The sequence below is a fragment of the Phyllobates terribilis genome, unplaced genomic scaffold, assembly GCF_046119375.1.
Source record: "Phyllobates terribilis strain yellow unplaced genomic scaffold, ASM4611937v1 Scaffold_2__4_contigs__length_985480577, whole genome shotgun sequence".
NCBI lineage: Eukaryota > Metazoa > Chordata > Amphibia > Anura > Dendrobatidae > Phyllobates > Phyllobates terribilis.
Genome location: NW_027362762.1, coordinates 777,917,176 through 777,930,087, shown reverse-complemented (window position 1 = coordinate 777,930,087; position 12,912 = coordinate 777,917,176). Strand labels below are relative to the sequence as shown.

The 12,912-nt window shown below is 47.1% G+C and overlaps 1 protein-coding gene across 1 annotated transcript in view; it reads right to left on the bottom strand.

Moving 5' to 3' along the window:
- LOC141252975 (arylsulfatase H-like) overlaps nucleotides 1-12,912 on the bottom strand; it is a 129,584-nt gene that overhangs the window by 72,272 nt on the left and 44,400 nt on the right. Inside the window, exon 6 of the mRNA XM_073670729.1 lies at nucleotides 73-209. Coding sequence (XP_073526830.1) covers nucleotides 73-209 — 137 coding nt within the window. The remainder of the gene's footprint in view (nucleotides 1-72; nucleotides 210-12,912) is intronic.

Below are 12,912 nucleotides of genomic sequence, written 5' to 3'. Positions count from 1 at the left end.
ACAATGAATTTACCATTAAATAAGTCTCAGAGTACAATGATATACAACTCTATGTATATAGAACTTACGTACCAACCATCCAGTCCATTTCCTCTATGTTGTCTCCATACAAGTCGTGTTGACTTCTGCCTCTGAACTCCTTGGTGGTATATAAAGGAGTGTGGATATGAAGGAAAGATACAAAAAGAAGAAACGGCCTGTCTTTGTTTCTAAAATACAATAAAAATGCATTTACCCAGGGATTGATGATTTGTAGGATATATTTTACAATGATTCAAGTATTAATGAATTTTAAGAACAATTTTATTGAATTTAACCCCTTTACGACGTGGTACGTAATAGTACACACCACGTCGTAACGCCTGGTTTAGCACGGGCTCCGCTACCTAAACCAGGTACATGTCAGCTGATTTATACAACTGAAATGTGCCCACAACATCCATGGCTGTTAGCTAGTTAAATGCAAATTTTGGAATTTTTTTTCACCACTTAAATAAAAAAGAACCTATACATGTTTGGTGTCTAAGAACTCGTAATGACCTGGAGAATAATAATGTCAGGTCAGTTTTAGCATTCAGTGAATGTGGTAAAAAAAAACCTCAAAAAACAACTGTGGAATTGCACTTTTTTACAATTTCACCGCACTTGGAATTTTTTTCCCATTTTTCAGTACATGATATGATAAAACCAGCAATGTTGTTCAAAAGTACAACGTGTCCCGCAAAAAATAAGCCCTCACATGGCCATATTGACAGAAAAATAAAAAAGTTATAGCTCCTGGATCAAAGGGAGCAAAAAACGAAAATGCAAAAACGGAAAATGCTACGATCATTAAGGGGTTACACTAGTCAATAATGAGGAGATATTTTTTAAATAAACATGGCATCATCTTCAATATATAAATACCTTTGTGGTGTAATATTATAGAAGAGATGTACAGGTTTAAAAGGCAAAAAGACTAATGAAAGTGACGAGAGATCTGTCCTTCTAGGCAGACTGGAAAAACTGGTCTTTCAACTGAGCAAAAATGTGTGTAAATATTATGTATAACTTTGTAAAATATATCGTAAAGGTGGGAAAGTGGGGCAAGGGACACATACTATTCATGTTACAATGACTATATGTAGCGCCCCGAGGGTTTGGCCGCTACAGGGGTATTGCACCTCAGTCCAGAGGTGTGATATTCCACTCCCAGGTAAGGATGGAGTATGGACCAGGGCTCAGTTAGCTGCATACAGCACACACACCCCATTTCCGAGGGACAGCTCAACGGTGCTCCCACTAGACATAAGTGCAGGCACGACCGACCATGTCCCTGCCTGGAGTGGGGAGGGGGGTGGAACACCCAGTGCTGTAGGGGCAGATAGGGGGCGGTTCCTGAGCGTAGGAAGGAGCCCATTGGTTGCTGGTCACCTGGGCTCATGGCTAGAGGGAGGTATAAAAGGTGGGCACCATCTTAGATCTAGGTTCGTTCTGTGGAGAGGAGAAGACAGGGAGCAGCAGCTCAGGCTGAGTGCTGCTCCAGAGGCAGGCCTAGGGAAGAGGCCGGGGCCTGAGAGGAGAAGGAGAAGTGGGCCTGGAGAAGAGGCCGAGGAGGAGGTGAAGGGGAGCTGAGATTCTGGCTCATCTCAGCTCCAAGAGAAAGGAACAGAAACAGAAAGGAACTGCAAAGAAGGAGAGACAGAGAAACAGAAGGGCTCAGGAACAAGAAGGTGGAAGGGACCCTAAGAACCCACGAGAATCCAGGGTGCAGGGTCAGGCAGATTAAGGGTACCGGATCCCAAGTTGGTGGAGGAGAAACAACCCTCAGCCAAAGACCGGTCGTCGCGATCATATATTGGTGCGACACCTCATCAAACCTGCTAGGAAGGCACCATATAGGACAGCGGAGGATGGGGCCCACGTTTAACCGCACAGGTCCGCGGCAGCTGGACAAAAGTGGGTCACTGGTGAGGCAGGCCAGAGAAAGGATAAAAGGGGGTCCTGTGCCATGCTCCTGAACTGACTGGGAGTTGACCGAGCCCCTCACCTGGTGGACGCAGCACGGCTCGGGCGGTCACTGCTGGCTGAAGTGACCTGGAACAAACGAACTGTGAGTAAAGACCCTGGACTGTAACTTGTTGTCTGTGTGCTCCTTCGCGCCTCCAGTACTATCAGCACCGGGACCCGCACTACCATCACTCCCAACATCCACTACACTGCCCTGGGGCCGCACTCTTCCCGTGGGGAGTCACATCACCTCAGCTACACCCATCATCAGCCCCAGCGGACTGCCTTGCAGCGGCGGTTCCTAATAACCGCAATCCACGGGTGGCGTAGTCGGACATTATCTGAAGCACGTAGCAGACTACCATTGGCCTGACCACCCTGAGCCGCGGGACCGGGCCGCCACTACTACTACCCCTATCGCCCGGATCCGCGTGCCCCACGGCCCAGGGGGCGAGTCATATACAAATTACTCTGCTATGTTGCAAATGTCACGAAGTGCTGTATGTTTATGTTGTTTGCCTGCTTGCTGATGGCATGTTAGGGTTCATTTACATGGATGAAACAGCGACACTAAACGACCGTCAATCAGTAAACCTTTACCTATCAGCAGTTGTTTAATAGTCTATTTATACAGGTCGTCAAAAATAAATGATGAGCACTGAGCGATCTGTAATAGATCGTTCAGTGTACATAGGCTTCCATGGTTCTCGGCAGTGCAGGCGATGCACCACCAATAATGATGATTTTTTTTTCTGTGCAACGCAAATGATCATTTCACTCAATGAACAAGCATTTTCTACGTACGTCGGATGGTTGGCTGCCTGTTTACACTGAAAGGATAATGTGAAACGAGCATTCTTAAGAACACTCGTTCGTGATTATCTTTCAGTGTAAATGCAGCTTTCGTCCTGAATTTGGGTTGAGCTAAGTGTCTTGGACCAGGACTATCACTTTAACAGGGTCCTGTTGCTAAGATTCCCTGAGTGATGATCAAAATGTGTGGTATCATCTTTGTGCAGTAACTTTGCGGAGGGAATTGGAGAAGATTTAGAGTGAAATGGGATACTGTCAGTCAGTGATCAAAGGTTGTGGGCACAAGTAAAATGTGATCAAATGTGCAGGGATGGGCCCTAAGTGATGCCAGTCAGAAAGTCCATGTGACATGATTCAGACTGCTGTAGAGTGAAAAAGCGACTGTGCAGGACCAAGCTCAATACAAAGGTCAGAGGAAATGTAGGATGGATGACCATTGCAACAGCATAGTGAGACAAATCACTATCATACTGCAGCTAAGCTTCAGCAAGAGTACACAGAGTCCCAGGCAGGTCAACAGTAGAGATGAGCGTTGTTCTACTCGAACTGTTCGCCAATCTCAAATTCGAGCTGTTTTGGGCGGTGTTCGAGCCGTTCGGCGAACACGAACAATTTGAGAAAAATTCGGCTGTTCGAGGTTGTGTTCGATAACTGTTCATGCACCAAAATCATAACTGGATTTTTTCTCAGTAATGATGAAAATTAATGTTAATACGCAGTTTGAGTGTACAGCGGGGTGGGGGGAGGGGCAGGGGATGGATCTCTGCAGGAACAATGAAGATCTCCATTTTTTTTTCTCTTTCCCGCATTTGCAGTGGGGAGGTGCAATCTGTCAGCCTATCAGCAGCGCACACACGGAGCGAAGTGCTGTTTTTCACACAAGCAAGGGCATGTGTCATTGGCAGTGTATGTCACATGTCCTTGCTCTATAAGACCAAGCCATTTTCCCCGTCGCCACCATTTTCTCACTGCTGCAGCTGCGTGTTAGACGGCACCGCTGTTGCTGTGTGCGCTATACCTTGATAATTTCAAGCCAATTTTCGCACAAATATACAGATAGCTTGGGAGTAGGGAATAGTTGTGATTGCAGTCCTTTTAAGGACTAGGTTACAGCATTTCCTACGACTTTTATCAGGGAGGTCTGTGCTCTTAAATAGATAGATTGTGGGAGTAAAGACTAATTGTAATTGGAGTCATTTTCAGGACTAGGTTACATCAGTTCCTATCAGTTTTTGCCAGGCAGGTCTGTGCCAGTGCTGTGCAAGTTTTTTTCACAGCATTTGGCTGAATCTAGCAAAGCTAATCCTTTTTGGCCTATTGCAGAGTGTGTTAGTCAGTGGAGTAGCCTATCTGTGTTGCAAGATATACCACCTGTGTATAGAATACCAATTTTTTTACTGCACCTAGTGAAGTAAAATCTTTTGGGCATAGCATCATTCTATTAGTCCATCTATACTGACCTCCATCAGGTTGCAAACTGAATATAATTTTTTTCTGCATCTAGCTCTGAAAAAATATTTGGCCTTCTAGCAGTGTGTCGGACTTTCTCTATTAGTCCATCTATACTGACCTCCATCAGGTTGCAAATTAAAAATAATTTTTATCTGCATCTACAGTACCTCTGAAAAAATATTTGGGCTTCTAGCTGTGTGTGGGACTTGTTGTATTAGTCCATCTATACTGACCTCCATCAGGTTGCAAACTGAAAATATTTTTTTCTGCATCTACCTCTGAAAAAATATTGGGCTTCTAGCTGTGTGTGGGACTTGTTGTATTAGTCCATCTATACTGAACTCCATCAGGTTGCAAACTGAATATATTTTTTTCTGCATCTACCTCTGAAAAAATATTGGGCTTCTAGCTGTGTGTGGGTCTTGTTCTATTAATCCATCTATACAGACCTCCATCAGGTTGCAAACTGAATATAATTTTTTTCTGCATCTAGCTCTGAAAAAATATTTGGCCTTCTAGCAGTGTGTGGGACTTGTTCTATTAGTCCACCTATACTGACCTCCATCAGGTTGCAAATTCAAAATAATTTTTTGTATGCATCTAGCTCTGAAAAAAATATTTGGCCTTCTAGCAGTGTGTGGGACTTTCTCTGTTAGTCCATCTATACTGACCTCCATCACATTGCAAACTGAATATAATTTTTTTCTGCATCTAGCTCTGAAAAAATATTTGGCCTTCTAGCAGTGTGTCAGACTTTCTCTATTAGTCCATCTATACTGACCTCCATCAGGTTGCAAACTGAATATAATTTTTTTCTGCATCTAGCTCTGAAAAAATATTTGGCCTTCTAGCAGTGTGTCGGACTTTCTCTATTAGTCCATCTATACTGACCTCCATCAGGTTGCAAATTAAAAATAATTTTTATCTGCATCTACAGTACCTCTGAAAAAATATTTGGGCTTCTAGCTGTGTGTGGGACTTGTTGTATTAGTCCATCTATACTGACCTCCATCAGGTTGCAAACTGAATATATTTTTTTCTGCATCTACCTCTGAAAAAATATTGGGCTTCTAGCTGTGTGTGGGACTTGTTGTATTAGTCCATCTATACTGACCTCTATCAGGTTGCAAATTGAATATAATTTTTTTCTGCATCTAACCCAGCCAATAGTTTTGGCCTAATACCACAGTTTGGCCATTCAGCTCTGCTCGGTTACCATCCATTGTTTTTTTGTGCAAACAACTCCAGAGTTGTGAATTAGTTAACCACCAAAATGAGTGGAAAAAGGCCTGCTGCTGGTGGAAAGGGGAATAGGCGTGTTGGGAAGGGGAAAAAAGGTTGTGTCCGTGGGGTAGGTGTTAAAGCAACAGTAACATCTGCAGAAGAAAGACCATCTTCCAGCCAAACTAAAATGTCTACTTCTTTTAGCGGACAATGTGATAAGATCCCTTTCTTACGGCCACGCCAATCGCTACAAATTCCAGATGAGGCACAAAAACAGCAGGTGCTTCAACGGATATCAAGTGCTCCTTTAAGTGGGCTCTCCTCCACATCAACTTCAACATCACAAATACTCCAGTCCTCAAAGGTGTCACCCCAATCGCACTTGCTTCCTCACAGTTCCCAAATCTCCAGCTGCCCGTCTGAGTATGAGGTAGAACAGATGGTTGAGTCTGCAGAGCTGTTTACTCATACTATAGCCTGGGAATCAGAGGTCGACTCCAGCGCTTCTGTGAATCCAGACGAGGAAATGATCTGCACTGATGCCCAGAATCTTTATGAGTCGGATCCAGGACCAGACGCAGAAGGTTCTGACCATAATGTAGACCCTCATTCCCAAACTGTAACTCCTGTTGGTGGAGACAATGAGGAAGACGATGATAAGACTCAAATACCTGATTGGAGCGACAACTTTAGTTTTTTGTCAGGGCAGGAACAGGTTGGCTCTGAGGACGACGGGTGTGATAACGCACAGGGTGATGATGATGAGGTTGGAGATCCCACTTACTGTCAACCCACAGTCAGCCAAGAGATGAGGTCAGCAGAGGAGGTGGAGGAAGATGCTAGTGACGACGAGGTCAGGTTGCGCCTTCCTGGACAGAGACGTAGTACTGGAAGCACGTCAACAACTGCATCCTCAAACACAACTCTGCCTCTCACCACAAGTCGTGGTGGCTCTTCAGGTCGCATGGGTGCTAAGCCTTGCATAGCCTGGGCATTTTTTCAGATCGATAAAGATGACCCAACTCGTGTTATCTGTAACATTTGTCAGCAAAAGCTAAGTAGAGGCCAAAAAATACATAGTTTGAGTACTTCATGCATGAACCGGCACATGGACATGAAGCATAAGTTGCAGTGGGAAGCTCAGTGTGCTACAATGCGGCCTAGCCGGCCGGGCCAACCACCGTCTGCCATATCTTGTGCATCCGCGGCCTCTTCATCCTCTGTGACTGGGGGGACAGCAGTCACACCTGTTTTGGGGCGCAGACCTGCCACCTCTTTACCCGCAACAGCCAGCGTGATTGGCAGGTCATCATTTTCTTTGGAGGTGGGAACACCAGCTGGTGTTGAGCGCTGTCCGACATCGATAGCACCACCTTTGGATCAAGGCAACCTAACCTGTCCGCCTGCATCTTCCTCACAGACCGGCAGTTTGCCGGGGACACCCTTATCAACCCCGTCTAAGCACAATAGCCAGCCATCGGTCCCTCAGATGTGGACAAGTAAAAGACCATTTCCTCCTAGCCATGAGAAAGCTAAGAGGTTGAATTTCACCATCTGCAAGCTCTTGGCTACAGAAATGCTGCCTTTCCGCCTGGTGGACACAGAGGATTTTCGAGACCTTATGTCCGTCGCAGTGCCCCAGTACCAGATGCCCAGTCGGCACTACTTCTCAAAGAAAGGTGTGCCTGCGCTCCACCAGCATGTCGCACACAACATCACCGCTTCTTTGAGAAACTCTGTGTGTGACAGGGTGCATTTCACCACAGACACTTGGACGAGTAAGCATGGACAGGTGCGTTACATGTCGCTGACTGGGCACTGGGTAACTATGGTGACAGCAGGACAAGGGGCTGCTGTCCAAGTCTTGCCATCCCCACGAGTTGTGCGTCAATCCTCTTTATGTCAAAGTTCCTCCACTGCTTCTGCCTCCTCAAACTCCTCTCAGTCTTCCACCTGCACCCAAAGCCTGTCTGGTCATGCCACAAGCTTTCTAACTGCGCAGAAGGGATCCTGCACACCTCCTTACTATGCTGGCAGTAGGGCTAAACGTCATCAGGCGGTTTTTACATTGAAATGTCTGGGAAATGTGAGTCACACAGCTGAGGAGGTGTGGTCAGCTCTGGAGAACCAATTTCATGAATGGTTGTCTCCACTGGACCTGAAACCAGGGAAGGCCGTGTGCGACAATGCTGCAAACCTGGGTGCGGCCCTTCGCCGGGGCAATGTCACACATGTGCCTTGTATGGCTCACGTGTTGAACCTGGTTGTCCAGCAATTTTTAGCCCACTATCCCAGACTAGATGGCCTTCTGCAGAGGGCACGGTCGCTGTGTGCTCACTTCCGCCGTTCGCATCCCGCAGCTCAGCGACTTACATCTCTACAGAAGTCGTTGGGCCTGCCACTTCACCGGCTAAAATGCGATGTGCCTACCCGGTGGAATTCAACTCTGCACATGTTGCAGCGACTGTGGCAGCACCGACAAGCCCTGGTGCAATACGTTCTGACGTATAGCCTGGGCCAACGAGATTCAGAGGTGGGGCAAATCACGCTGGAGGAGTGGTCTCAGATCAGGGACCTATGCACCCTTCTGCACAGTTTTGAAATGGCGACGAAGATGTTTAGTGCTGACGATGCCATTATCAGCATGACTATTCCGGTGATTTACATGCTGGAGCACATGTTAAACAGAATTCGGAGTCAGGTGGTGGCACAAGAGGAGGTGGAGGAAGTAGAGGAGGAGGAGTTGTATGCGGAAGGGCTAACATCTGCAAGGTCCAGACGGTCGGCAGCACTAAGGTGGCAGGCATGTGAGGGTGCGGGAGATGGTTTTACCAGGGCGCATGGTAGCAGCCAAACTAGTGAGGAAGGTGCAGGAGCCCAGGAAGAAGTGGAGGACGAACTGATGGAAGACTCATCAGATGAGGGAGACCTTGATCACATTTCTGTTGTGCGAGGTTGGGGGGAGAGGACAGAGGAAGGAAACATGATTGTTACCTCGCCACCAACACAACAGGGAATTGGTGCTCCTGGATGCGCAACACACATGAGTGCCTTCTTGCTGCACTACCTGCAACATGACCCTCGAATTGTGAGAATTAGAAATAATCCTGACTACTGGGTTGCCACACTGTTAGATCCCCGGTACAAAAGTAAATTTGCAGAAATTATTCCTGCCATAGAAAGGGATGCATGCATGCAGGAGTATCAGCAGAGACTGTTGCAGAATCTTACATGTGCTTTTCCACAAAATACCAGTGGTGCACGTAGTGAATCTCACAGTTCCAACTTGCCAACCGTAGGACCGTCAAGTGTTCAGCACTCAAACCGTAACAGAACCACAGTATCTGCTGGTAACATCAATTTTGCGGAATCATTTCACCACATTTTTAGCCCATCCTTTGCAAGGCCACAGGAGACAAGAAGTCTGACACATAGTCAACGCCTAGAGACGATGGTACAGGAGTATCTCCAAGTAAACATTGAAGCCACGACTGTGTCACTGGACCCTTGCTCTTTTTGGGCTTCCAATCTGGATAAATGGCCGGAGCTAGCCACTTACGCCTTGGAGATCTTGTCATGCCCCGCAGCCAGCGTTCTGTCTGAACGTGTGTTCAGCGCTGCTGGTGGTGTGCTGACAGATAAGCGCACGCGGCTCTCCACTGATAATGTAGACAGACTCACGTTCATAAAGATGAACAAATCATGGATCCGAAACGACTTTTCTACCCCTGTGTCATCCTGGGGAGAGTAAAAGCTTGATGATTGGTTAAAATCACCCTACCAACCGTTTTAAGCTTTCAAATTACTAATCATGTTTATCTGTATCTTGGCTGGAAAATAATTTGGGCTTTGTAGCAGTGTGCAGCACTGATCCTATTAGGCCATCTATACTAAAGCTTCACCAGATTTAAAATTAAAAATAATTTTTAGCTGCATCTAGCCCGGAAAATAATTTTGGGGCTCCGAGATGCGCAAGACACATAAGTGCCTTCTTGCTGCACTACCTGCAGCATGACCCTCATATTGTCAGAATTCGAAGTAATCATGACTACTGGGTTGCCACACTCTTAGATCCCCCAAACTTTTCGATCAACCTTTTCATTTTAATAAAGACCAAAAAAATGGTCATTTTTGAAATTATAAGCATTAGCAGGTTGTTAGAAACTGAAATCAAACAGTTTTCAACTCAAAACTTTATTCTAGGTGATGTTACATTTTCACATAGGACCCCTTGTTCGAAAGGAGCTTCTGAACTCTCTCGTCCATTGAATTTGTCAGGTTTTGGATGGTTTCTGCTTCAATTGTTTTGCATGAGGACAGAATACCCTCCCAGAGCTGTTGCTTAGATGTGAACTGCCTCCTGCCATCATAGACACTCCTTTTAATGATGCTCCAAAGGTTCTGAATGGGGTAGAGGTCAGGGGAGCATGGGGGTCACACCATAAGTTTGTCCCCTTTTATGCCCATATCAGGCAGAGATGCAGATGTTTTATGTGCAGCATGAGATGGTGCATTATCATGCAGAAAAATAATCTTGCTGTGAAATACACGGTTCTTCTTCTTGAACCATGGCAGGAAGTGCTGTTTGAGAAAATCCACATACATTATGGAGTTCATCTTTAGCGCCTTCAGGGATCCTAAAGGGGCCGACAATCTCTCTCCCCATGATTCCAGCCCAAAACATTACTCCACCTCCTCCTTGTTGGCGCTGTAGCCGTGTTTGCGTGGGGTGTCCATCAACCAGCCATCCTCCACTCCATCCATCTGGACCATCGAGCGCTGCACGGCACTCATCCGTGAACAAAACTGTTTTGAAATCAGTCTTCATGTAATGTTTGGCCCACTGGAGCCGTTTCTGCTTGTGTGAAGTGGATAGAGGAGGTCGACAGGATGGCGTATGCACAGCTGCAAACCTCTGAAGGACCCTGCATCTTGTTGTTCGGGGGACGTTGGAGGCACAAGCAGCTTCAAAAACTTGTCTGCTGCTATGACAAGGCTTTTTTGCCGCTGCTCTTTCAACCTGACGTAATTGCCTGTAGGAAAGAGTCCTCAATTTGCCCTTATCAGCACGCACACGTGTGTACTGTGAATCAGCTACATACTTCTTGATTGCCAAGACACTTCATCCTGATCATCGCACAATGTTGATTGTAGTCATGCCTTGACCTAAACACTCCACAATTTGTTGCTTCTCAGCAGCCGACACATCCTTTTTCTTTCCCATTTTGGCAGAAAATGTAGGCTGCTTAATAATGTGAGAGAGCCTTCTTAAGTAGTCTTGCCTTTCATTGGACACACCTGCCAAACTAATTAGCACAGGTGTCTGCAATTTCTTACAGTGATATAAAGAGCCCTGACACACATCACCATCAATGAGTTTAACTGACAAACAAACAAATTCTTCCCTTATCACTCCTAAACACTTTTTGCATAATAATTTGGAACGCAGTGTACATGTGCTTTTCCACAAAACACCAGCGGTTCACGTAGTGAATCTTACAGTTCTAACTTGCCAACCGTGGTCTGTATGGAGTTGTTCAATAAAGGGCCCAAAATTAAGATAACATAGATGGGAGAGGTCTCTATGAATAGGAATTCCTAAGTATTTGATACCCTGTGAGGGCCAGGCAAAGGGAAAGTTGGACTGGATGGAATCCTATATGGATTTGGGGAGGGAGACATCGAGGGCCTCAGACTTCGCTGCATTGATTTTAAAATTTGACCATGTAACAAAGTGATCTATTTCAGCCATAACAGCATGGATGGATATATGTGATTGAGTGATATATACTAGGACATCATCAGCAAATAGAGAGCACTTGTACTCGGTGCCTCCCACCTCAATCCACCTAATATTGGGGTTATGGCGAATTGATGAGAGCAGGTGCTCCGTCACTAGGATGTATAAGAGAGGGGACAGAGGACATCCCTGCCTTGTCCCATTGGTGATTGTGAAAGGCGATGAAAATGTTCTGACGCACCCCCTGGGCCTTGGGACACCCGGAGCCGGACTCTTTTTGGTGGATGCTGGTGGTTGAAGTCTTCGTGGCGGCGACCCGGTTCCGTGGCTCAGGGCGGTCAAACCAGTGGCGGAACTATTTATGTGGTTTTGATGTTTAAATGTACGACTACGCCACCCGTGGATTGCGGTCAGAGTGAACCGCCGCTACAGGGCAGACCGCTGAGGCTGGTGTTGTAGGTGCAGCAGAGCGTAGCATAACTCCCCACGGGAGGAGTATAGCCTCAGGGCAGTGTATGCGGAGGATGGGGGTGATGGTGCAGGGCAGCAGCAGTAACGACACGGAGTCAGTGATGCAGTTCAGGGCCTTTACTCACAATTCTTATTATCCAGACCACGTCTGCAGGTAACGGCTGCCCACGTCGTACTGTGCTCACCAGGTGAGGGGCTCAGAGAACTCCCAGATAACTTTGGAGCACTTCACAGGACCCCCTTTGTGTGTCCTTTGTCTGGCCTTTCTTACCAACACTTCTGTCCAGCTGCCTCGGGCCTCCTCTTGGTAAACTTGGCGCCAGTTTCCCTGACCCTATGTGGTGCCTTCCTAGCGGGTGTAGCGAGGGGCTGCGCCACATAAAATGTCAGAGCCTCCGGTTTCTAGCTGAGGGTCGTTTCCTGCCTCCACTAGTTCGGGGACCGGTCTCCCCCTTTGGCCTGACCCCTCCACGCAGGTGGATTCGGGCGTGCGGTGGCGACTCGCCCGTCCGCACCCCTGGGATCCCTTCATTCCTCGTTCCTGGAGCCTTCTCCGCTCCTCTTCCTTCCTTCTCCCTCTTCCAGGCCTGGGCCTCTGTTACTAGGCCCGCCTCCGGAGCAGAGCTCATGCAGAGCCCCTGCTCCCTGCCACTTCTGCTCAGACTTCTCTGCACTGAACTAAGATGGTGCCCACCTTTTATACTCCCTTCTCAATGCACCCAGGAACTGCTTCCTCCCTGCTCCTGCACTACAGGGTTCCCCTTCCTCAGTGTTCCCTCCCCCCACTCCAGCCAGGGACAGGGACTGTCGTGCCCATCTCAGGGGCATATTGGTCGCCCTGCCCCACGGCAATGTGGTGTAATGCATGCAGGTGTCGGGTCCTGATCCACACTCCATCCTTACCTGAGAGTGAGATATCACACCTCTGGGTGAGGTGCAATACGTCTGTAGCAACCGAGCCCTCAGGGTGCTACAGTTCCATTTATCTTCAGCCTAGGTGACGTATTGCGATACAGGGCCGTGATTTTGGCTATAAAAGGGTCCCCTAGACCCCTACCCCAAGCTTTTTAAGAGAATCATATATGGCGTGCCAGGAGACTCTATGGAATGCTTTCTCAGCATCCAACGAGAGTATCTAATTACAAATTTTTAACTGCATCTAGCCTAGGAAATACTTTGTGCCTAATAGCAATGTCTGCTATTCAGCGGATTATCCCGGCTGT